This window comes from Ornithorhynchus anatinus, chromosome 13 (genome assembly GCF_004115215.2).
Source record: "Ornithorhynchus anatinus isolate Pmale09 chromosome 13, mOrnAna1.pri.v4, whole genome shotgun sequence".
In the NCBI taxonomy this organism is placed as follows: Eukaryota; Metazoa; Chordata; class Mammalia; order Monotremata; family Ornithorhynchidae; genus Ornithorhynchus; species Ornithorhynchus anatinus.
In genome coordinates, this window is record NC_041740.1 from 37969844 (window position 1) to 37995295 (window position 25452).

The following is a 25452-nucleotide window of genomic DNA, read 5'->3' on the forward strand; positions in this document are numbered from 1 at the left end:
GCCCGAAGATATGCCTGATTGGAGGAAAAATCCCCCCCCCCGCCCCCCCCGCGATGGGGTTCTTTGGGGTCGCCATTGTTTTGGGCCTGAGGGGAAATCCCACCTCCAGGCCGTCGTGTTTTTCTCCCGTGCCGAAGAGGGCGGCCCCGAGAGAAGGGGGATGGGGTTCCCTGCTCTGAGGGAGCCATCTTGGATTGGGCTGGGGGATGGGGAAGGTGGCCAATCGCTTCGTTCAGTCGAATTGACTGAGCGTCCACCGTGCTCGAGCCACTGCACTAGACACTGGCGTGGACACGGGCAGGTCGGGTTGGACCCAGCCCCCGCCCCACGGGGGGGGCCTTTCCAGGCTTAATCCCCATTTTGCAGATGAGGGAACTGAGGCCCAGAGAGGTGACCTGACAAGGTTACCTCATCATCATCATCATCATCATCATGGGATCTGTTAAGCGCTTCCTATGTGCCAAGCCACTTGTCGGCTGTGTGACTGCGGGCAGGTCACTTCACTTCTCTGGGCCTCAGTGGCCTCATCTGTAAAATGGGGATGAAGACTGTGAGCCCCACGTGGGACCACCTGATTAATAATAATAATCATGTTGGTATTTGTTAAGCGCTTACTATGTCAAACGGGGATTAAAAAACCGTGAGCCCCACGTGGGACAGCCTGATCACCCTGTATCCCCCAGTGTTTAGAACAGTGCTTTGCACATAGTAAGCGCTTAACAAATACCACAATTCATATTTATTTTTTTATCTACGTGCAGAGCACCATTCTAAGCACTGGGGAAGATACAGGGGAATCAGGTGGTCCCACGTGAGGCTCACAGTTAATCCCCATTTTTACAGATGAGGGAACTGAGGCCCAGAGAAGCGAAGTGACTCGCCCACCGTCACACAGCCGACAAGTGGCAGGGCCGGGATTCGAACTCATGATCTCTGACTCCCAAGCCCTCGCTCTTTCCACTGAGCCACGCGGCTTCTCTACCCTCTATCCCCGCCTGCGCTTAGAACGGTGCTCTGCACATAGGAAGCGCTTAACAGACACCAACATTATTAAGCACCGTTCGAAGGGCTGGGGAGGGTACAAGGTGATCAGGTTGTCCCCCGTGGGGCTCGCAGGCTCCATCCCCCTTTGGCAGATGAGGCCCAGAGAGGTGAAGCGATTTGCCCAAAGTCACAGAGCTGAGCAGCGCTGGAGCCGGGATTGGAACCCACCACCCCCGACTCCCCAGCCCGGGCTCTTTCCACCGAGCCACGTTGCTTCCGAAACATTAACGACGACGATGGCGTCCGAACCCACGCGTGCGGAGCACGGTGGCTTAGCAGTCCAGGAGGGAACCGAGGCTCAGAGAGGTGATGTGATCAACTGTATGTATCTTCATCACCCTATTCATTTTGATTAATGCGATGTGCATCACCCTGATTATATTTATTTACTATTGTTTTAATGAGATGTTCTTCCCCTTGATTCTATTTATTGCCATTGTTCTTGTCTGCCCGTCTCCCCCGATTCGACCGTAAGCCCGTCAAAGGGCGGGGACTGTCTCTATCGGTTGCCGATTTGTACATTCCCAGCGCTTAGTACAGTGCTCGGCACATAGTAAGCGCTCAATGAATACTATTGAATGAATGAACGAATGTGATGAGGTTACATAATAATAACGTTGGTATTTGCTAAGCGCTTACTATGTGCCAAGCACTGTTCTAAGCACTGGGGCGGATACAGGGTGATCAGGTTGTCCCACGTGAGGCTCACAGTCCTCATCCCCATTTTACAGATGAGGTCACTGAGGCCCAGTGAAGTGACTTGCCCAAAGTCACACAGCTGACAGGTGGCGGGGCCGGGATTAGAACCCAGGACCTCTGACCCCTAAACCCGGGCTCTTTCCACTGAGCCACGCTGCTTCTCCTTTCTGCAGTCTCCCAACTCTGCTAATAGTGTACTCTCCCAAGCGTTTAGTACAATGCTCCGCACACAGCACGCGCTCGATAAAACACCAGGCCTCTCGGCACACAAAAGAAATTGCTCTCTCCTTAAACCTCTGCCTCTAACCTTCTCACCTCCCAGTTCCCGGTCTCCAGCGAGACACGAATCCCACCCCGGACCGCGTTGGGAGCGGCCTGTGAGGACAAACCGGCCTTCCTAAATCCAGGCGAAGGTGACATGCCGGCCTCCGTGAGCTGTGCTTTAAGGCCGAAAAACATTTCACGTGTTTTACAGATTCTCCCAGTCCCCGAACAGAAACCCAAGGATTTATTGATAGCTCCTCGGCTTAACAGGGCTTATTCCCTCCGGTGTGCTGCTCCGAAAAGGCGGTGTAAATGGAAGCTAATGACCTGGGATTTATTTGCAAATTGTTTGCCTTCGGATTTCACTTACGCGTCTGCCTGTCCCGGGCTCTGAGGTTTGCTCAGGGGACAGGGTTGATGATGAGGGGATGGGAGAAGGGAAATATTGTTCCAGTATGAGGGTGTGTGTAATTTGCACTCTCTTCCCACCTTCAAAGCCTTTTTAAGTTCCCGTCTCCTCCAAGAGGGCCTCTCCAGTTAAGCCCGCTCCACTTAACTTTCCCCTCTCGGTTGACACCACCGCCAGTTTAGGATCCCTGCCTCTAAAACTGCATTATCCTTGATTTCTCCCTCTCTTTAATGTTGGTGTTTGTTAAGCGCTTACTATGTGCGGAGCACTGTTCTAAGCGCTGGGGGAGATACAGGGTGATCAGGTTGTCCCACTTGGGGCTCGCAGTTTTAATCCCCATTTGACAGATGAGATAACTGAGGCACAGAGAAGTTAAGCGACTTGCCCAAAGTCACCCGGCTGACAAGTGGCAGAGTCGGGATTCGAACCCATGACCTCTGACTCCCAAGCCCAGGCTCTTTCCACTGAGCCACGCTGCTTCTCATAATAATAATGTTAGTATTTGTTAAGCGCTTACTAGGTGCAGAGCACTGTTTTAAGCGCTGGGGGAGATACAGGGGAATCAGGTTGTCCCACGTGAGGCTCACAGTTAATCCCCATTTTACAGATGACGTAGCTGAGGCCCAGAGAAGCGAAGTGACTCGCCCACAGTCACCCAGCTGACAGGTGGCAGAGCTGGGAGTCGAACCCATGACCTCTGACCCCGAAGCCCGGGCCCTTTCCGCCGAGCCACGCTGCTTCCCTTTCAAACCCCACGCTCAATCCGTCGCCAAGCTCCGTCAGCTTCCAATATTCAGTCCCGTCCTCTCCGTCCAAATAAATGGCCGCCACGCCAGTCCCGGGGTTTGTCGTCGTATCCCGGCTCGACTACGGCCTCAGCCTCCTTCCCTGGTCTCCCTGTCTCCAGCCTCTCCCCTGCCCAGTCCGAACTTCACTCGCCGCCTCTCTGAAACGTCACTCTGCCCACGTTTCCCCTCTCCTCGGAAACCTCCCGCCGACTGGAGACTCTCAGGTCCTGTCAGAGGCTGGGGATTAGCGAGGCTGGCAGACTGGTTCTAGGAGCTGTGGGGTTGAGGGTTTTCCCTTCTTCCTCCTCCCATTCCTCTCCACATCAAGCAGAGACTCCTGACAGGTCCCTTTAATCGTGCGATTAGCTCTCTCCCTCCTTTCTATCCACTCTCCTCTCTCACTGCACCCCAGCTCGCGCTCTTCGTTCCTCTGAAGCTAATCTACTCCTTTATCCTCACTCTCATCTCTCCCGCGGCCTTCTCTTGCTCACACCCAGAGCTCCCTTCCGCTTCAAATCTGCAGGCCACAGCTCTCTCTCCACTTCTTCTGAAAACACGTCTCCTCCGAGAAGCCTTCCCCGATCATTCTCCAATCTCTCTAGCACAGAAGCAGCGTGGTCTAGCGGCACTTAACTTCTCTGGGCTTCAGTTATCTGTAAAATGGGGACTGGGATGTGGATTGGGTCCAAACTGATGAGCTCGTATCTACCCCGGCGCTCAGTAGCACCCGGCACGGAGTAAGTGCGTCACAAACGTCCTAAAATAATTTAAAAAGACTGGCATCTTCACCAGCCTAAGGATCGATGCCCGGTGCCACAAATTGGGTCACTCTGCCCTTCCCCGGGAGGAGAAAGAAGGGAAAAGCCTCAACCCCACAGCTCCAAGAACCAGTCTGCCAGCCTCGCTAATCCCCAGCCTCTGACAGGACCTGAGAGTTTCCAGTCAGGGGTGAGGAAATCCAAAATGGCAGCACTCGGGCCCGGTAGCTTTCCAAAGCCCGTTCCTGCTCGGGCCTCGCCCTTTCTAAAATGCCAGCCCTTCTCTCACCCCCACGACTTGAAATGCAGAGTTAGGCGTCTGTGGAGGACGAAATGCCACGCTTCTGTCCCCAGACGGCCCCTTGGTTCATTCGATCGTATTTACCGAGGGCTCACTGTGAGCGGAGCACTGTACCGACTGCTCGGGAGAGTGCGATATGACAATAAAGGCGTTCCCCGCCCCCGACGAGTTCACAGTCTAGCGGCCCGAGCTGCGGACCGGAACCCCCCCCCCCCGGGTCCCGACCTTTCCGTTGCCCACCCAGAACGCTTGACCTTGAATTAGCCCTTGGAGCGCAGCAGCGGAGGATCACGGTGCCCCGTTGCGGCCTCCTAATGGCGACCGACGGTGATCTCCAGCGGGGGAAGCGATTCCCCATTCCCGGCTGTTTGGATCAGCCGAGGTGGGAAGGAATCGAAAGCGGGACATCCAAAATAAAGGGGGAAACCTTCGCGATTGAGAGGAACGGGAACCGGCTTTCGCGGCGAAAACGTGGGAGCTCCGAGAGGATCGCGTCATTGCTTTTCTTATGCTACTCGTTGAGCGCTTCGAACACTGTTCTAAGCACCGGGGGACATACGCGTGAATAATAATAATGATGGTATTTGTTAGGCGCTTCCGGTGTGCCAAGCACTCTTCTGAGCGCTGGAGTAGATACAGGGTAATCAGGTTGTCCCGCGTGGGGCTCACAGTCTAGAGCGCGAGCTTGGGTGTCAGAGGTTGTGGGTTCTAATCCCAGCCCCACCAATTGTCAGCTGTGTGACTCTGGGCAAGTCACTTCACTCCTCTGGGCCTCGGTTACCTCATCTGTAAAATGGGGATGAAGACTGTGACACCCCCCCCCCCCACATGGGGCAACCTGATTACCTTGAATCTACCCCGGCGCTTGGAACAGTGCTCGGCTCATAGTAAGCGCTTAACAAACACCATCATCATGATCATTATCACTACTAATAATAATCCCCATTTTACGGATGGTGTAACCGAGGCAAAGAGAAGTTAAGCGGCTTGCTCTAGGTCACCCCAGCAGACAAGTGGCGGAGCCGGGTTTAGAACGCACGTCCTCCGACTCCCGACCGTACCCTCTCTACTAAGCCCCGCGCAGCCGACTGGGTTAGACACGGTCCCTTTCCCACAGGGCGCTCACCGCCGAAGTAGGAGGAAGAACGGGAGAACTGAGGCCTGAAGACCTGAAGTGACTTTGCTACGGAAGGAGAGGACGCGAGGAGGATGGCGGTGGAAGAGACGAGAAAACGGCACAGCAAAACGGTGAGCTGTTCTGGGGTGATTTGTTTTCATCCAATTGGCCGCGTCTTCCCTGTTTCTTCCTTTCTCTCGTGTGCCCCCTTTCCCCATGTGACCAGGTCTCTTTTCCTCTCGATCGATTCATCTTCTTTCCTATTTTCTGTGTGCCGAGCACTGTTCTAAGCACTTGGGAGAATACCGTATCGCCTGGTCCCCGCTCGCCAGAAACTCACCGTCTAGAGCGGGGAGGCCGACACTAAAATAAATCACGGCTACGTGCTTAAGCGCTGAGGGTGGGGCGAATAAAGGATACGCGTCCAAGTGCCAGGGTGACGCGGACGAGGGAGTAGGAGAAATGAGGGTTTAGTCAGGGAAGGCCTCTTGGAGGAGATGTGACTTTAGGAGGGCTCTGAAGGAGGGGAGAGTGGTGGGTTGTTGGATACCAAGGGGGAGGGGATTCCAGGCCAGAAGCGGGACAGCCTCGCCTTTTCCTCCTTTCCCCTTCCTCACCTACCTCTGCTTGCCCCCTTCCTGATTTGTTCCCTTCCAGCTTCCCCATCTTCTCCCAGGAGCCTCCGTCACCTCTCCCCGTTCCCTCTGCTCCTTCCCACACCCCCCTTCCCTCTCCCTTGCTCTGCATTCCCCCCAGCCGCCCCAGCTCATTTCAGAGATGAGCTGGGGGGCTTAAGCCGACTGCCCTGCTCTCTGCCTCCCGAATAAATAAATCTGTCGGTTGGGTCGGGGTTGGCGTGGCACCGTCTTTGACCCGGTGACCTGGAACGGTGGAGGGTGATGGAACCAGTGGCTCTGCCGGGTCTGCCGAGATCAAAAACATCTGAAGGAGCAGCACCCGTCCCCGCCCCTGCCCCCCGTCTTTGTCACCTCGGCTCTGGACCCCTCGATAGGCAGCCCACCCTCGGCCCCACACGTACGCTTACCTACAGATCCATACGCTCTGCCATTTCCCTGACGTTCCGCCATGAATTTATTTTAATATCTGTCCCCCCCACCCCCGACTGTAAGCTCCTTACGGGCAGAGTTTTTCTACCAACTCTATCGTATTGTCCTTTCCCGAGGACTCAGGGTCGTGCCCTGTACACAGCAAGGGGTCGGCTTAGTGGCTGGAGCCCGGGCCTGGGAGTCGGAAGGACCTGGGTTCTAATCCCGGTTCAGCCACGAGTCAGCCGTGTGACTTTGGGCAAGTCACTTCATTTCTCTGGGCCTCCGTTACCTCATCTGGAAAACGGGGATGAAGACTGGGAGCCCTAGGCGGGTCGGGGACCGCGTCCAACCCAATTGCCTGGTATCTGCCTCGGCGATTAGTACGGCGTCTGGCACATAGTAAGCGCTTAACGAATACCACAGTTATTATCATCACTGATGGGTGGTTCCCTGTTCCCCTCGCTACTGGCACTGCCCAAATCGCCTTCCTCGGGCCGCCACCTATCCCGGGCAGGCTCAGGGTGAACGGTGAACCCGACGACGAAGCCCAGCCTCTTCCTAGCTCACATTAATAACGGCGTCTTGAAAGAGCATCCCCCTGGATTTGGTTCAGCGCTTCAACTGCCAACACCCTCCTTCATTTTACGGGTTAATAGGCGTCGAGAACCTGAAGGCGAATGTGTGAGGAATGAATGCGGAAGGGGTGTTGAGAATGCAGAAGCGCTAAGGATGTTCTTATCCAAACCCCTGTAAGGTTGCCATGGCAATTCCTGCCCCGTGGACAGCTGCCATACTGGCGGGCGTCTTCCGGAGGTGTAAGGAGAGGAGAGGAGAAGGCCCCCGTCGGCGGAAGGGCAGTTGGGAGCGGCGGGGTGGGGAGGTACGGCAAGGCGGTAAACCCTCCGACCGTCCCCAAGGGCACGGGCCCCGACAGGCGAAAGGACCTGGGTTCTAATCTTGACTCCACCGCGTCTGCTGGGGGACCTCGGGCGGCCCACTTCGCTTCTCGGGGCCTCAGTGACCTCGTCTGTCGAATGGGGATGAAGACTGCGAGCCCCACGCGGGACGGCCTGATCACCTTGGATCTACCCCAGCGCTTAGAACAGTGCGTGGCACATGGTAAGCACTTAACAAATACCACAGTTTTTATTAGTAGTAGTAAGCCCTTAATACCACAATTACTATTATTAATAGGACTAAGGGGCTCCGGCCACCGACCACAAGAAGTACAGCAAGGCCAGTGAGGGTGTCACGAGGAGCACCTGACGCGGGGCTTGCTCCGCACACCATAAGCGCTCGATAAATACCATTTTTTCAATGGTATGGGTTAAGCGCTTACTACGTGCCAGGCACTCTGCTAAGCGCTGGGACAGGCACAAGCTAATCGGGTTGGACACAGCCCACGTTCCAGGTGTCTCAATCCCCACTTTAAGGCGGAGGCGATTGACCGAGGAGGGTGGTGTGTTGGTTTTTTCCCTCTCTCCTTCTCTCGCCATCTGTCCCTCCGACCAGCGTGGGCTACCGGCCTAGTGGAAGGGGCACGGCTCTGGGAGTCAGGAGGCCTGGATTCTAGCCCCTCCTCTGCCCCGGTCTGCCGGGTGATTTTTGCCCAAGTGGGCTTACCTCTCTGGGCCTCAGTTCCCTCATCTCTAAAATGGAGAGAAAATGCCTGCTCTCCTTCCCCTTTATTCATTCATTCAATAGTATTTATTGAGCGCTTACTCTGTGCAGAGCACTGTACTAAGCGCTTGGAATGTACAAGTCGGCAACCGAGACAGTCCCTGCCCTTTGACGGGCTTACGGTCTAATCGGGGGAGAGGGGCAGACGGGAACAAGGGCAATAAATAGAGTCGAGGGGAAGAACATCTCGTAAAAAGAATGGCCAACTAAATAGAATCGGGGGGATGTACATCTCATTAAACAAAATAAACAAAATAAACAGGGTGATGGAGATATATACAGTCGAGCGGACGAGTACAGCGCTGAGGGGGTGGGACGGGAGAGGGGGAGGAGGAGAGGGAGAGGGGGGAGAAGAGGGTTTAGCTGTGGAGAGGTGAAAGGGGGGGTAGAGAGAGCAGAGGGAAAAAGGGGGGGGGGGTTCAGCCTGGGAAGGCCTCTTGGAGGAGGTGGGAGACCCACATGGGACCGAGGGTGCGTCTGACCTGATCTTCTGGTATGGACCCCGGCATGGAGCATTTAGTAAGGGCTCACTAAATGCCGTCATCACCGTTACTGTTATTTTTTAAAAAGGGAATCCCTGGCCTCTCGCAGCCAGCGGAGAGCCGCCGGAGGGGATTGCCTAACAGAGAAGAACAACAATAATAATAATAGTGATGATTGTTAAGCTAAAGCACTGTACTCACCAAGGGGGTGGATTACAAGGTAGCCCTATCTTCAGACTCTGTTACCGTCCCATCTGGGGCTCACAGTCTAAGGGAGACGGGTACTGAGTCCTTATTTTACCGATGAGAAAACGGAGGCCCAGAAAAGTGAAGTGACTTGGCCAAGGTCACACGGTGAGAAAGAGGAGGAGCCAGGGTGAGAGCCCAGGTCTCCCCACTGCCGGGCCCGTGCTCCTTCCACTAGGGCCCACTGCTTCCGAGCTGAAGATAAATACGGCGGTGGTCTGGTCGAGGCCGCGAGGCTTTCGATTTCTCCGCCAGGCACTGTCGGGTCTCTGCCCCTTTCAGTCGAAACGGCTGCCGCTTAATTCGAGAGAACCGACTTTTTGGTCCTCTGTGGCGAGGAGACCAGCGAGGGAAAATCTGAACAGGAGAATGAGTTTATTTTACCGGGATAAAGGCTCTGGAGCCTTTACTGGCTACGGATCTGTTGAATTGAAAGCAGGCTGTAGGTTAGGAGGCCCGTTTGTATTCGAAAGCTGATTAGCCCGGCTAATTGGGGTGGAGGCTGGTTTAGATCCAGTAATGAAACATTTGGAAAAATCAAAGAAAACGGGGCTTGGCTCTCTACCAGAGTCGCCCTACTGGGTTGCTCCAACTTTTTACGTCTCTCAAGCAAACCAGGATCAGATTCTGCATGTGGGACAGGGCTCCTGGACCACCCACGGAAGACCCCTTAGCATGTTTCCTTTCCCTTTTATTAAAATCTCATCTTTTCTCCCGTCCCGTTCTTCGCTCTCTTCCCGCCTTGGCCCGGATCCCGTGATGGTGCCCTTCCAAAACTTTCATTCCAGAGCCAGCGGTTCTCCGTTCCTAGTCCTGTAGGAACGCGTGTGCCGAGAGGCAGCGGGGTCTAGCGGAAAGAGCACGGGATGAGGAGTCGGGACGTTCCCGGCTCCGCCACTTGCCCGCTGCGTGACCTCGGGCGAGTCACTACGCTTCTCCGGGTCTCAGGGTCCTCGTCTGCCAAGGGGGTGGATAAAGACCCTGCCCCCGCTCCCTTTTAGACGGCAAGCCTCATGTGGGAAGGGGCTGGGTCCGACGGGAATTAGCGTGCGTCTCTCCGAGGGCATACGAGCGCTTGATCATTTTCATCCTGATTCTTAAATCTGGGGGTTGTCTTTTGGGTTGTTCTGGGATACAGTCGGCCCAGCTTCCAAACCCCCCCCCCCCCAAGAATACCACCTCTAAAGGGCTACGGAGACCGCCGCTGACCGTCGCTGGCTAGCGCTCCAACGCGTCGCAGGCTCAGCTCTCCGGCAGGGAAGAGACGGCAGAGCAGAAGGGGCATCCGGCAATAAGGAGCCGCGGAGACTCTGGTCCCGGCCCGCCGCGGCCGAGACCCGGCACCTTCCGGGCCCGAGAGGCTAAATTTGGAGCTCCTCTCCCGGTCCTGGCAGAGCGGTATTCCCGGACCCCCTCGTGCTCGCCGCGTGCCGAACGACGCTAGGGAACCGGGAGAAAAGGGGCGGAAAACGGAGCCCGGTTCGCAACCCCGGCCCAAGGGGCGGAAGGAGTCGCCGGGGATCCGGGGCGGCCGGGGATGGGAGGGGGTCACCCGGGCACGGGATGGGCGGGCGAGACGGGCCCCGGGCCCGTCACCCGTCTCTGGGAAGCGCCCTCCGAGGCAGTGAGAAACCACGGACGGAGAGCGAACGGGTTTGGATGAATGCATCGATTTAATGGCGAGACAGTCCGACGAACGAAAAAGAGATTAGAAAAGTTAACGGAGTCCAGCTGCCGGGGCAGGTGGTCGTCGGGAGAGCCGGGCGGTAACATATCCGGACGGGCGAGGGATCCGGACCGGCTCGGAATGGGCGGAGCCACGGGGTCGGGGACGGAGCCGCGGGGGAGAGGGCGGGCCCAGGGCAGCCTCCCGCAAGGGGAGCTTAGCGGGCCGCTGCGGCCGCAGAGCATCTGGCTGGGGAAGCGCGCGTCACGATTCTGACGGCCGGGCGGCCGGCGGCCTTCCCGCCCGGACCGGAGGAGGTGGTCCCGGGGGAGAGGAGGACGGGGTGGCGGGGACTCTGTTGCCCCAGGTGCGCGGACGGAGGAGGCTGGAACGTGGGTTCCTCCCAGGCACCGCTAAGGCCTCGGGATCCGTAGCGGCGGAGAGGCACGGAATGAGCTCGCTTCCGGGGAGAGAGTACTTCCGCCGGGAACCGTCACGCAGGCCGGGGGGAGGCCGAGGGTCCCGGACCGGCTTCCCCCGGCCCCCCTCGCCACTGGGTCCGGGAAGCAGATCCCAGTCTGCGGACCGGGGAAGGGGCAGGCGGACGGGCGGGGAGGTTGGAAAACCTCTGAGCTGCTCTAGCGGGGCTCGTTTCTACCCAGAGCTGCTGGGAAAGAGGGGGCCGGGTACGAGGGCAAGTCTCCAGGAGGGAGCTCCGGCCTTTACTTCCCCTCCTGGGCGGCCAGACCCTCGCCGACCCAAGGGGTTGGGCCCGAGCGCACGGGCGTCCCCCAGGGGAGCCCAGGTGGGGCCGCAGAAAGGGGCTGGGGAAATCCACCGAGTCCCCGCCTCCCTCCGGTCAGTTTCAAACGAAAGGAGGAGGAGGAAAAGCGGGGGCCGAGGCTCCCCCACCTCGAGGGGCCGCTCGCGTCCCCGAGGCGCGACAGGGCGGCCAGGGTCCTGAGTCCTCTCCTGGCCGGGGGGTGGGGGGGAGGGGCGGGGTGTCACACCTGAGGACGAAGCAGACGGGACCTCTCCTCAAGCCAGCTGCGGGGCGGGGGGAGGGGAAAAACGGGGGCCGGGGGGGGAGGGGGAGCCGCCCCAGGGAGGGCCGGGGCCCGGGACCGGAGGCTCAGCAGCAGCCCGCGCCGTCCCCCGCGCCGTGGGGGCCGGGGTAGGAGCCGGTCCCCGTCGCCGCTGCCATCGGCTGCTGGGGCCCGATCTTGATCCCGTTGGCCTGGAGGAGAAAAACGGAGACAGCCCGTCCCGGGACCGCGGCGGGGAAGCCGAGGGGGTGCGGGGCCGGGGGGGGCCGGGGGGTTCGACCCTGAGGGGGGCGTTCGGGTCACCGCACGGGGCTCAGGGGCTCCCGCTTGCACCCGCTCGACGAGCCATCCGGCGGGGGAAGCTTCGGTCGAGCCCCTCATCTCTCCGGTCCCTTTGGCCCGGCTTCGCTGACCGGGCCGGGGTGGCGGGGGGTTCGGGAACGGCCTCGCGGCATCTCCTGGCCCAAACGGGTGAGCCCGGCGGGTCCCCGGGACAGAGGAGAGGGCTCTCCTGGCTTCCCTGCCTGGCGGGGGGGGCCGTCACCCCTCCACCTCCGGGGAGGCGGCCGATTAACCCGGGGAGCGGACCCGGGGGCCGAGGGCAACGACCCGTCCGGTCGGTCGGTCGTATTTACAGAACGCTTAGCGGGTGCGGAGCACCGTACCGAGCGTTCATTACGGCGCTAAGCGCCAGGTCCCTACCGCCGGAGTCCCACCCGGAAGCGAGCTCGGGCCTGGGTCCGCCCCGGGTCCGGCTGAGGGGCGGATGGGCACGGCCCGCCTCCCGGGTGCTCCGTGACCCATCCGCCGGCTCACCCCCTTGCCCCTCACCTCGTTGCTGATGTCAAAAAAGCCCTGCTGGATCTTCTTATATATTTCTTTGGCTGTGTCGATGAAGGCCTGGAGGAGACACAGATCGCACGATGGAACCAGAGGCCGGCCGAGTGGCGCGGGGCACGGAGGAGAGAGACCCCGTTCGGAGCGACGCAAGAGACCGAAGGAGGAGCCGGCCCAGCGGGAGGAAAAGAAAGCTACGGGCTCCCTCGTGGATAGGGTGACCGGATTCCTCCGAAATAACTCTTCCTCCGCCCTAAACCCAGAGCCAGTGAGGCCCGCTCAAGGGGGGAGACTCACTCCCCGGTCCTCCCGAAGCAAGTTCCGTCTGCCCGCCGCCGGCGTGAGGTTCGTTCAAGAGGTGAGCAAGAGGCAGCGTTTCAGGGACGTTAGAAGACGAGACGCTGAACGTACGTAACGGCTCTTGGGAGAGCATTGGCCTTCGATGACCACGCCCCACTGGGAGGTAGAATCTGCGACGAGGGACGCTGCAGAAACCCCAGGGCGCCCGAGCTAAACGGACAGGCAAAGAGCTTTCTCCTCCAAAACCGTGACGGCGGGAGACGGGGCGGGGGGACGGAGACGAGGGGGAGGGGAGAAGGTGAGAGGGGGAGGAGGGGAGAATGGAGAAGGGAAGGAAGGAGGGAATGAGGAGGGAAAGAGGAGGAGGGGAAGGAGAGGGAGTAGAGGAGGAAGAGCAGGAGGAGGAGGGGAAAGGAGGAGAGGCGGGGGGTTAGAGGAGGAGGAGGAGGAGGAGGAGAGGAAGGCCCTCCCCTCGCTCTTGTCTTTGGGCTCGGGGCTTCAGCTCCGCAGGCCGGAGTCTGTGGCAGGAGCAGGCCAGACCGGGAGCCTTCTTGGGCTTCCCCTGAACCAGATTTAAATCTCATCTCTCGGATGAAGTTTTGTTTTTCTTGCTAAAGGGCACCGAGAAGAAACCTCCTCCTGGTTTCGGAGCAGTCCGACACATTCCCGAGATACGGCAGCCTGCCCGGCCTCGGGGATTCCGGAGGAAGAAATCTGGGGAACGCCGACTACCCGGGAGTACCCCTTGACTAATGCTCCTACCTGGCCATTCTCTTACTGGGGTTCCCAGTCTTGCTGCAGGCAGGAAACGTTTCTACCGGCTCCGCTGTATATTGCACCTTCCCAAGCGCTTAGTACAGTGTTCTGCACATGGTAAGCACTCAATAAATACCGCTGATTGGTGGATTAATAGACCCACCCTCTACTACTCGCTCAGCTTGTTATCCAAGACGAGCCCTAGTTTTTCTCGCCTGGGCCGCTATCTGTGGAGTCCGTTTTCCTTTCCCGAGAATCTCTTCCCTTCTCTCCGATTTATCCCGGGCATTTCCAATTCCAATCCTAACCCCGCAAAGTAATAATAATAAGAACGAAGGCGTTTCTTAAGCGCTCAATATGTGCCAAGCGCCGTTCGGAGCGCTGGGGGAGATTCGGCGTAATCAGACCGTCCCACTTGGGGCTCACGGTCTTAATCCCCATTTTACAGATGAGGTGACTGAGGCACAGAGAGGTTGAGTGGCTTGCCCCAGGTCACACAGCAGACCATGGGTGGAGCCGGGATCCATCGGTTTAACGAGGCCGACTCCAGGCCAATCGACGACGGGTACTTATTAGAGTGTCCACCTTGCGCAGAGCACCGTACAGACCACTTGGAAGGGAACGGTAGAATTACCAGACCCCATCCCTGCCTTCAAGGAGTTTTCAAGGAGCTACAGCACCCAGGACTCATCGCTTGGTTTTTTTTCTCTTTCCTCCCAGGGGGATGACTGACCTATTGAGATGAATAATCGCAAACGCGACCCACGTTGTCCCATTCTACCGACGTCTTTGTCAGTCCTTGAAATCCGAGTTGAAAAATTAGGATGATATCATCCGGTCACCCTATCCTGGAAAGATTCGATTTAGCCGAGAGGTTGCAAGCGGCTGAAACGAGCAAGGAGTGGCCTCTCAGACGGGCAGAACCGTCACCCAAGCCCAGAGTAGCGATCGGAAAGAATCAAGAGCAGCGCCCACCTACCGGAAGACAGTAAATCATTTCCCCTCAAAAATAATGAGCTCGGGTGCAGCTAATCGAGCCTTCGCTTTGATCCTTACCTAAAAAGGTAATTTGCAGCCAACTGAATTATCTGTTGTGGGGTTCGGTCGGCTGCCTGGTTTCCCCTGGGAGAGTCCTCCCGGGATTACGTTGGCCCAAGGAATCCGCTTGGGGTATCTGTTAACTGCTTCCTTTGGGCCGAACACTCGACTGAGCGCCGGGATGGACACCGGTTAATCAGGTCGGGCACGGGTCCTGTCCCACGTGGGCTCAGAGCCCAGGTGGGAGGGGGAAGAGGTACTAAATCCTCATTTTGCAGCTGAGGGAACTGAGGCACGGAGAAGCCAAGTGGCTTGCCCGAGGTCACACGGCAGACAGACGACAGGGCGGGGACTAGAAGCCCGCTAGGCCGCACTGCTTCCCGTGCTGCTCGAACCCGGGCCTTAAGGATTAACCGCCACCTCCGGCTCATTGTTTTTGTTGCGCTGCTTTTTCATTTTTCAATTTCAAGTGGATCATCCTTGGCAGAAAGATGCGCGTGTGCTCCCTTTAATGGGAGGATTTTCATCTCATTGATTTTCGGGTAGCCTGAAAGTCCCCGCCGACTACCTCCGACAGTAGCTGAGCGGCAACGCGGGTCGGCAATCCAGGATGGCTACTCCTTCTCCGTCGGGGAGACCCTGGGCTAGCGGAGACAGCACTTCTGAGAGGAGATCTCTGCAACGCAACGCCCCCGCCACCCCCCCCCCCCCCCCGGCACCCCATCGCCCTCGCCCAGCCCGAGAGATACCTCTTCGACGTTGGACGCCGTCTTGGCCGAGGTCTCCATGAAGATGAGCCCGTGCTCGCGGGCGAAGGCCTCTCCTTCTTCCTTCTTCACATCCCTGCGGGACTCCAGGTCACTGCAGGAAATTCATTGGCGAGGGGGATACGGGGAAGAACCGTTTCAGGGAGGGGCCGGCCGCGCCCCGTCTCGATCACCGTCCTCTCTCCCTCCGGATCGTCGGCTCCTTGTGGGCGGGGAGTACGTCTACCGTCTCTGTCGTACTCTACCCTCCCGAGGGCTCAGCCCAGTGCTCTTCGCACCGTTGAGCGCTTAACGGATTCCACTGACTCACCACTGACGTTTCCCCAGCAACCTGTGGTCTCGAGCGCGCCCGGCGACCATCGATCGATCGTATTTATCGAGGGCGTACTGCGTGTGCAGAGCACTGTATTTAGCCCTTGGGAGAATATACCAGCGTCGGAAGACGCACATCCCCTGCCTACGATGAGCCTTGGGTTTTCAGGCTGGAGACGGACATTAATAAAAAATCGTTTATGGATACGTATCTAAGTGCTGTGGGGCCGAGGGTGGAGTCGACACCGAACCAGTCGATCAATAAATGATATCTTTTGAACGCCTACCGTGTGCAGGGCATTACTAAGCACTTGGGGAGAGTACAGTACAACAGAGGAGACGGAGGTATTCCCTGCCCGCCCGGAGCTCCCGGTCTGTCTTGCCTCGGGCTGCCGTTCGCAATAATCGTGGCTTCTAAGCCGATCCGGTCCCCTGGGTATTCCGGCTTGGAGGAATGGACTAGAATCCTACTTCTTCTCTGTAAACACGTTGTGGGCAGGGAATGTGTCTCTTTTGTTGTCATACTGTACTCTCCCAAGCGCTTCGTCCAGTGCTTTGCGCACAGTAAGCGCTCGATGCATTCATTCGACCGTACAATTCAGAAATAGAGACAATCCCTGCCCACAGTGGGCTTAGAGTCTAGAAGGGGGGAGACAGACATCAGAAGAAGTAAACAGGCATCAGTGCCATCAATATAAATGGAATTATAGCTATATTCACATCAAGACAAGTAAACAGGCATTGATGTAAACGAACGGAATTACAGATACGTACGTATGTACGCAAGCGATGCGGGGGGGAGGGGGTGGAGCAAAGGGAGCGAGCCGGGGCGACGGGGAGGGGGAGCCGAATAAATACGACTGAACGAGTGAGTGAATGCTGACTTTCAGAGCCGAGGTCCCGACACTCGGCGACTTTAACACCCTTGGGCCCACTGTGGCGGAGGCGATACCTTCATCTGTCGACTTCAGTGACCTTCTGTGGTACCCGCTTTGGGGGGGTACGGCGACCCCGGGTGACGGGGAACCGGGGATGGGGTCTGGGAAATGGTTTACCACTGTGATCATCTCAGTCTCGCCCCTCCTACTCCACCCAGTGAAGGAGAGAGGGAGGAATGAAAGGAGAGAAAGGAAGTCTAGACCGTAAGCTCACTGGGGGCAGGGAACGCGTCGACCAACTCTGCCGTCCTGTACTCTCCCGAGAGCTCAGTACGGTGTTCTGCACACGGTAAGCACTCGATAAATAGCGTCGACTGATCGACTGACTGACGTCGGTGGTGGAGGGGAGGAAAACGGCAGGGGCCTCCTTTCTTCTCTTTGTCATTTATCCCCAAGAAATTGAGGAACAAAGGCCGGGGAAGAGGGCTCACGGGATGGAATGAGCCAAGTGTTCACTGACCTCATTACCCCCGTGGATCGACAGAAACGAACTGGGGCAACAAAATGACGGGAGGGAAGGAGAGAGGCGCACGGAAATTAACCCAAGAGACGAAGAGACGATGAGGGATGAAGGCTGGGGAAGGCTGCTGATTTTTACTAACTGGCCAAGTTCACTGGGAATTACATTCCGCTTCCCACCCAGAAGACGGCAGCGTGGTCTACCGCATAGAGCAACGGGCCTGGGGATCAGAAGGTCACGGGTTCTAAACCTGGGTTTACCACTTATCTTCCGTGTGACCTCGGGCAAGCCACTTCACCTCTCTGTGCCTCAGTTACCTCATCTGTAAAATGGGGATTAAGACTGTGAGCCCGATGTAAGACGGGGACTGTGTCCAACCTGATCTGCTTGTATTCCCCACAGTGCTTAGTACGGCGCGTGGCATGTAGTAAGCTCTTAAATACCACTAATACCATTAATAATAACCATGATGACGATGGTAATAAATAGCCCTAAGTGATTGAAAAAAAAATTCCACATGCGACCGGTCAGTTTTTCCGAAGGAGGTTCTTTCGCTCTTCCTCTCCTGTCCCTCGGGGAACAACCACCCCACCCAATCCCACCGAGCTGAGCGTCTCCACGCCGCCCGCGGGCCGGGCAAGGGGCCGAGGAGAGTTGGTCTCGGCCTCCGGCTGAAGTCGGAAGGGACCCGCCGGGGCTCCTTACCGCAGGGGGGTGGGGGAGGGATGCCCGGGCCACGGGCCGTGGGCGGGAGATGTACCTCTTGTTCCCGATCAGCATGATAACCATGTTGGAGCTGGAGTGCTGGCGGGCGTCTTCTAGCCACGAGGTCAGGTGGATGAAGGTCTCCCGCCTGCGGGAGGGCGGAACAAAGGGGTGAGGGAGCGGAGCCCGGGGGAGGGCCAGAGGAGTCGGAGGGTTGGGAAGGGGAAGAGTCGGGGGATCGGGAAGGCCGTGGGGACGGGGTGGCGCCCGGACCGTTCTTGTTTGGGTCGCTCGGAGGTTGGGGAGGCGGGGGGCTGGGGGAGGGGATCGGTTTCCCGCCCCCGCCCTCCCCTTCCGGGCCAAACTCACCTAGTGATGTCGTACACCAGCAGAGCTCCGGCCGCTCCCCTGTAGTAAGATCGGGTGATGGAGCGGAAGGATTCCTGCCCGGCCTTTCCCACCGAGGCGATGAAAGATCCGAGAAAAACCGGGTTATTCGGGGCCTGGGGGGACCGGCCCGCTCATATTCTCGCCCCCATCCCCGACCCAGGCCCCGAGAGGCCTCCTGACCCGCAGGGAAGAGAGCGGCGGGGGCCGGTGACTGAGCCGAGGCCTGAGACCCCATGACCTGTTTGATCTAGAGCCTGACCGGCCGCCTTCCGCTGGGGGTCGGGGGGGGGGGGGAGGGGGGGGTCTGGCCTCTGACCTCTCTGGGCCTCTTCTATCTACCCCAGTTCCTAGAACGGTGCCAGACACGTACGAAGAGCTCAACGTATACCACGATAAGAGAGACAGCCCGACCTAGTGGAAAGAACGCAGGCCCGGGAGTCTGGGGACCGGGGTTCTTATCCCGGCTCCGCCACTCGTCTGCCGTGTGACCTCTGTGCCTCGCTTACCTTATCCACAAAATGGCAACTGCGACTCTGAGCCCTGTGTGGACGGGGACCGTGTCCAACCTGATGAATGTACAACTACCCCAGTGCTTAGTACGCTACCTGGCACACGGTAGGTGCTTAACGAATACCATTTAAAAATCGTAACGACAATAACGAGGGAAACGACGGGCTCAATCCTAGTCCGGTTTCCTAACCCGGCCCTCACTACGGTGCTTGGCACACAGCAAGGCGCTTAACGAACGACGCGGTCATTATAAACCCCTGGATTCTATTCCACGTTTCCGCAGAAACAACTCAGGTAAAGGCATCCGTGAGGGGGACGCATCCCGGGGACTCAGAATTCCCCAAATAAAAATAAGGACGCGGTCCCTTGCGGACACTCTTCTGCTCCACTCTGGGGCAGGTACGAGATAATCGGGTCCCACACAGGAGGGAGAACAGGCACCGAATCCCCATTTTGCAGATGAGGCAACCGAGGCCCAGAGAAGTTAAGTGACTTGCCCAACATCCAGGAGCAGACGAGTAATGGAGCCGGCTTTCGAATCCCAGCCCTTTCGATTCCCGGGCTCTTTCCACTAGGCCACGCTCCTCTACAGTCCTTGACCTATAGAATAGTGCTTGGCACATAGTAAGCGCTGAGCAAATCCATCATCATTATTATTAATAAAATAAAGGGTTTGGGGGGAGGTAGGCCTTTAGAACGGAAAGGCGCCGAATGAGCTGATATCCTCTCCGGGGCCCCACTGTGGAAGGTGAGAGCGTAGGGCAAAAGTGAGAGAAGACGCCTCTCGGCCACCCTTTCCTCGATCTCCTGCCCTGTACCCTCTGGCGAGGTTCTGACAGAGGAACCGGGCCAGCTGAGGTTCACGCTGCTGGGCGGAAATCTAGACGAGAAGAGCAGCAGCGGCCTGGTAGAAAGAGCCCGGACCTGGGAACCAGAGGACCCGGGTTCTATTCCAGAATCTTGGGCAAGTAATTTCACTTCTCGGCGCCTCGGTTCCCTCATCTGCAAAATGGGCATTCAATACCTCTTCTCCCATCCCGCTTAGACTGGGGGCCCCATGTGGGACCTGACCATCTCGTATCTACCCCGGGGCTTATTACAGCGCTTGACACACAGTAAGTGCTTTACGATCACCGCAGTTCTTCTTCTTAACGATAAGAATAATAATGATAGGAATGGGAGTGTGAGCTCCAGGGTTAGGGCCGCACTCCTTCATTCTAATCGTACTTATTGAGCGCTTACTGTTTGCAGAGCGCTGTACTGACTGCTTAGGAGAGTACGATATAACACTAAAACGGACACCTTCCTTGCCCACTCCCTGAGGAATTCATTCCATCGTATTTACTGAGCGTTTACCGTGGGCACAGCACCGTATTAAACGCTTGGAAAGTACAATTCGGCAATAGAGACAAGCCCCGGCCACACCGGGCTTACTGTCTAGAAGGGACAAGGTATGACCGCTGCAGACCCTGACCCCTCCGGCTCAAAATCCGCCCACGCGAGGGCTCGGGTTTGCAAACGGCCGTCGGCCCGGGAACGGCGCCTAGACCCCCAAGATTTAAGGTCCTCGGGGAAAACAGCTTGGCCGCCCTCCCAAGAGCTCAGCACGGCGCTCCGCACGCGGGAGCCGTCCGATAGCTGCCGCTGATCCATCGACCGCCCCTCGGCGTGGTTCCCGCCCGGCCCGGGGGCTTGGCTACCCAAGCGAGGGAGGACACGTGGATCCAAAGGAGACGGAGAGGAAGCCGAAGGAGGCCTCCAGTTAAAATATCGAGCTCGTCTGTAGACCGTAAGCTCGCCTGGGCGGGGAGCGCGCCCGTTTTTTGTTGCACTCTCCCCGGCGATTAGTACGGCGCTCGGCACAGAGTGAGAACTTGAGAGATACGACGGAATGAATATCCAGAAGTCTCTGTCCACTCCCAAACTGGGAGGTGAGGTGGGGACCGCCTTCCCTAAGCTAGAATGAGGAAGGGGGTGTTGAAAGCTGGAGATCGGGTGAGACGGTGGGGCAAGGGTCGAGTGATACTGTCCAATCTATGAACGCTCCCCTCCTCTACCCTCTTTCAAAACCATCCCTTTCCCCTAGATTCCTCTCCTCTCTCAGCTCCTCCCTCTGCGCTTGGATCCCGGGCAGAGGTCGAGTTCTCCCGCTCTCTCACCGTGTCCCAGATTTGCAGTTTGATCTGTTTGCCGTCGATGCTGATCATCCGGGCCCCGAACTCCACGCCTGCCGGGGAAGAGCGGAAGAGAAGACGCACGTTCGATTCCGACCTTCCGAGAGGTGCTCCGGGTTAACGTCGGGCTGGGGGGGCGGGGGGGGGGGGTTGGGGAGGCCGGGGGGCCACGGGAGAATCGGCCGAACGCCGAAGGACGCCCCGCCAGCGGAGCTTCATCGCAGGGGAACCGACGAGGACAGGTGCTTTCATCTCCCGGGGGCCTCTGGTATCGATAAGCGAGGATGCGGAGTCCACGCGCTGCTCAACTTTAACTGCCTATGCAATTGGATCTTGAGCCCGTCACGGGGCAGGGACGATCTCTACCCGAAGCCGAATGGTACATTCCAAGCGCTTAGTACAGTGCTCTGCACAGAGGAAGCGCTCAATAAATACTGTCGAATGAATGAATGAACCCTACTCGTTTCGTTGTCTGGCTCCCCAAATCTAGACTGTGAGCCCGTCGTTGGGTAGGGATTACCTCTATCTGTTGCCGAATCGTACTTTCCAAGTGCTTGGTACAGTGCTCTGCACAGAGTAAGCGCTCAATAAATACTACCGAATGAATGAGCGAACGCTACTCGTTTTGTTTGGTTGTCTGTCTCCCCAATTCTAGACTGTGAGCCCGTTGTTGGGTAGGGATTATCTGTTGCCGAATTGTATTCATTCATTCATTCATTCATTCAATAGCATTTATTGAGCGCTTACTATGTGCAGAGCACTGTACTAAGCGCTCGGAATGAACAAGTCGGCAACAGATAGAGACGGTCCCTGCCGTCTGACGGGCTCACGGTCCGATCGGGGGAGACGGACAGACGAGAACGATGGCGATAAATAGAGTCGAGGGGAAGAACATCTCGTAAAAACCATGGCAACTAAATAGAATCCAAGCGCTCGGTACGGTGCTCCGCACGCAGTGAATGCTCAATAAATACGACTGAACGAACACTTCAACCACTTGGTCATCTCTCCAGCCCCACACCTGTTAGGTCCCTTTCCCCTATCTGGTTTTATTTCAGTGTCTGTCTGCCCCTCTAGACCGTAAGCTCCTCGCGGACGGGGATGGTTTCACCCGACTCTATGGTACTGTCCTCTCCCAGGTGCTTGCTACGGTGCTACGCGCACTGTAAGGGCTCAATAAGGATCACTGGCTGATGGCCCGTGCCCTCTATCTCGCCGCTGACCTCTCGCCCGGCTCCCATCCCTGGCCCGGAACGCCCTCCCTCCTCATATCCGCCATCACCCTCCTCTCCCTTCCGAGCTTCATCGAAGGCCCATCTCCTCCAAGAGGCCTTCCCTGACTAAGCCCTCACTTCTTCTTTTCCCCCCTCTCTTCTGCACCGCCCCGACTTGCTCCCTTGAATCACCATTCCCGTCCCCAGCCCCAACGTCCCCGTCTGGACCGGAAGCTCGCGGTGGACAAGGAACGTGTCTGTTATATCATCGTATCGCAGTCCCCCGAGCACCGAGCTCCGCACGGAGTAGGTGCTCAACTAAGACGACTGACTGCCGGCCTGACCTCCCCCGGACCCCCCCCACGTAGGACGGGGACCGTGCCCAACCCCATTTGCTTGTATCCGCGCCGGCGCTCATTGTGGCGTTTGACGCAAGTTCCAGTCTTACGCCGTCGGGTCGGGTCCGACCCGGAGCGACGCCACAGACGCGGCTCTCCCGGGACGCCCCGCTTCCATCTGCGATCGTTCCGGTGGCGGATCCATAGAGTTTTCTTGGGAAGAACCCGGAGGCGGTTCACCACGGCCTCCTTCCGCGGGGTAGACGGATCTCTGCCCTCGACTCTCCCTCGCCGCTTCCGCCCAGCACGGGGGAGGCTTGACGCGTTACCGAGCGCTTAAAATCACCACAGTTACCATTACCGTCACGATGGGAAGACTTGACTTTCCTTAAACCTGCCCGGACACCCTCCGACTCAGCTCCGTCTTATCCCCACGAATATTTTAGACATTCGATGCTTCCAAGGGATGCTCTCGGCCAGAAATCCGGGACTCTGGGAATCCGGCTGGGGGTGGTGAAAACTGAGAAGGGACCCACTGCCCAAAAGGGGGGGAGTCACTTCTCTGGGCCTCAGTCACCTCCTCTGTAAAACGGGGAATAAGACTCTGAGTCCCACGTGGGACGGGAACTGAATCCAACCCGATTACCCTGTAATCGTCCCGGCGTTTAGAACGGCGCTCGGCACCTAGTGAGCGCTTAACGGGTACCGCAGTCACCCCAGACGGTCCTCAGGACTCGCCTGATAGACCCCATTCCTTCGACCACCTTGCCCGGGTCACGCACGGGGTACTTGCCCGGGTGAGGGGCGGCGTGGAGGGCGGGGGCGGGGGGGGGGGGTTCACCTTTCACTTCAATCGGAACCCCTCCCCGGCTAAGTTCGTCAGCACAGCCGCACAATAAACGCCGAAGATGACGGTTTTTCAGAGACCCCGGGGCTCCGGGTGAAATTCAACTCCCCGGCTCCAACCCTCCTCACTCGGCGAGCGCCGGCGAGGGGCGTGCGGCCCGAGGGGCTTCTTCATTCATCCGTTCGAGAGCATTTACGGAGTTTATTTAGAGAATTTATTTACTGAATTTCTTTAGAGAAGCAGCGTGGCTCAGCGGAAGGAGCCCGGGCTGGGGAGTCGGAGATCATGGGTTCAAATGCCGGCTCCGCCGCTCGTCGGCTGTGTGACTCTGGGCAAGGCACTTAACTTCTCTGTGCCCCAGTTCCCTCGTCTGTAAAATGGGCATTAAGACGGTGAGCCCCACGTGGGACAAGCCGATCACCCTGTATCCTCCCCGGCGCTGAGAACATAGTAAGCGCTTAGCCAATGCCAACACTGTTATTATCATTGAGCGCTGACTATGTGCAGAGCACTGCGCTAAGCGCTTGGAACGGACGACTGGGCAACAGACAGAGACAATCCCCGCCCAGTGGCGGGCTCACGGTCTAAACCGGGGGGGGCTTCTTACCTATCGTGAGGTCGTGGACCGGCTGGAACCGCTTGTCTGTGAACTGCAGGAGGAGGCATGACTTTCCCACACCTGAAAGAGAAGCAGCACGGCCCGGTGGACGGAGCGCGGGCCGAGGGGTCGTAGGGTCAAGGGTAACAGACGAGCAGCCCGGCCTGGTGGCCAAAATGATAACGTCGGTATTTGTTAAGCGCTCACCGTGTGCGAAGCACCGTTCTCGGCGCCGGGGGGGGGATACAAGGTGATCAGGTCGTCCCACGTGGGGCCTCACGGTTTTAATCCCCATTTTACAGATGAGGTGACTGAGGCCCAGAGAAGTTAGGTGACTTGCCTAAAGTCACCCGGCCGACAAGGCCAAAAGCGCGGGCCCGGGAGTCGGGAGGTCCTGGGTTCTAATCCCGGCTCCGCCACTCGTCCGCGGTGACCTTGAGCAAGTCGCCTCACTTCTCCGTGCCTCGGTTGCCTCCTCTGTAAAATGGGGATCGAGACCGTGCGCCCCACGCGGGACGGGGACCGGGTCCAACCTGAATCGCCTGTAACCACCCCGGCGTTTAGGACGCCGCCCGGCACATAATAAGCGCCTAACAAATACTCTTCTACTTCTTCTTATCGTTACTAACACGGCAAGCGCTTAACAGATACCCTTCTACTTCTTCTTCTTCTTCTTCTTCTTCTTCTTCTTAATCCAGGCTCAGCCACTTGTCTGTCGGGTGACCTTGGGTAAATCACATCACTTCATTTCTCTGTACCTCAGTTACCTCCTCTGTAAAATGGGGATCGAGACCGTGCGCCCCACGTGGGCCGGGGACCGCGTCCAACCTGCTCCGCCCGTAACCACCCGGGCGCTCGGGACACCGCCTGGCACATCCCAAGCGCCCAACAGATACCGTAAGCATCACCGCTATCGATCCAGGCTCGGCCGCTCGTCTGCGGCGTGACCTCGGGCGAGTCACTTATACTTCTCTGGGCCTCGGTTTCCTCCTCTGTAAAATGGGGATCGAAGGCTGGGAGCCCCACCTAGGACGGGGGCCGGGGGGAGCCCCATTTACGGGCATCCACCCCAGCGTCCGGCACGTAGTAAACACTTAGCAGATATCGTAATCATTACTGGTGTCGATCCAGGCTCGGCCACTCGCGGGCCAGGGACTGTGTCCAACCTGCTCTGCTCGTAACCGCCTGGCACATCCCAAGCGCCCGACAGATCCCCTAATTATCACCGCTACCGATCCAGGCTCCTGCCCTCGTCTGCGGCGTGACCTCGGGCGGGCCACTTTACTTCTCTGGGCCTCGGTTGCCTCCTCTGTAAAATGGGGATCGACACCCAGGGCGGGGACCCCAGCGCCCGGCACCTAGTAAGCGCTCACCCAATCCCATAATCGTTCTTATTAATACTCCGGACTGGGCCGCTCGTCTGCCGTGTGACCTTGGGCGAGTCACTGCCCCGGGCCTCGGTTCTCTCATCTGTAAAAGGGGGGAGGGGGAGGTCCGGGAGCCCCACCGAGGGCGGGGCCGGGGGGCGGCCCCCAGGGGGGGCGGGGGGCGACGATGATGACGGTGGCGTCGGGGGGGGGGGCGGGGGGAGGCTACCTGTATCCCCGATGATGATGTACTTGAAGAGATAAGCGTAAGTCATGGTCCCGGCAGGTCGGGCTGGTCCCGGCTGGTCCCTCCGCAGCGGTCCGGCCGCTCGCCCCGCCCGCCGGTCCTCCC

General features: G+C 58.1%; 1 protein-coding gene and 1 long non-coding RNA gene across 4 annotated transcripts; one reads left to right on the forward strand and one right to left on the reverse strand.

Moving 5' to 3' along the window:
• Positions 1–1216: 1216 nt before the first annotated feature.
• On the forward strand, positions 1217–15106 carry LOC114816125. 2 transcript variants are annotated; one of them, XR_005660705.1, is made up of 5 exons: positions 1217–1365; positions 5381–5511; positions 12448–12744; positions 14163–14506; positions 15027–15106. It is a non-coding gene; the product is annotated as an uncharacterized LOC114816125 (long non-coding RNA). The 2 variants fall into 2 exon arrangements; XR_003763906.1 differs by lacking the exon at positions 15027–15106 and having other exon boundaries at positions 14163–14734.
• On the reverse strand, positions 10492–25448 carry RAB2B (RAB2B, member RAS oncogene family). 2 transcript variants are annotated; one of them, XM_029077977.1, is made up of 9 exons: positions 25330–25448; positions 23743–23814; positions 20722–20789; positions 18032–18114; positions 17718–17810; positions 15230–15341; positions 15049–15119; positions 12381–12449; positions 10492–11740 (listed from the first exon to the last, which is right to left on the reverse strand). In XM_029077977.1, exons 1-9 carry the CDS (start codon positions 25373–25375, stop codon positions 11542–11544), a joined length of 813 nt encoding a protein of 270 aa, XP_028933810.1. In that variant the 5' UTR covers positions 25376–25448; the 3' UTR covers positions 10492–11541. The 2 variants fall into 2 exon arrangements, with proteins under 2 accessions (XP_028933810.1, XP_028933811.1); XM_029077978.2 differs by lacking the exon at positions 15049–15119 and having other exon boundaries at positions 11573–11740.
• Positions 25449–25452: the final 4 nt, after the last annotated feature.

Bases quoted from the DNA above. Each gene is read 5' to 3' on its own strand.
- RAB2B (XM_029077977.1), bottom strand. From the start codon at position 25,375: ATGACTTACGCTTATCTCTTCAAGTACATCATCATCGGGGATACAG. The intron at 20,790-23,742 runs GTAAGAAGCCCC...CTTCCCCGGCAG, and splicing joins GGTCCACGACCTCACGATAG to GCGTGGAGTTCGGGGCCCGG. The intron at 17,811-18,031 runs GTGAGTTTGGCC...GCCCTCCCGCAG, and splicing joins CTGGTGTACGACATCACTAG to GCGGGAGACCTTCATCCACC.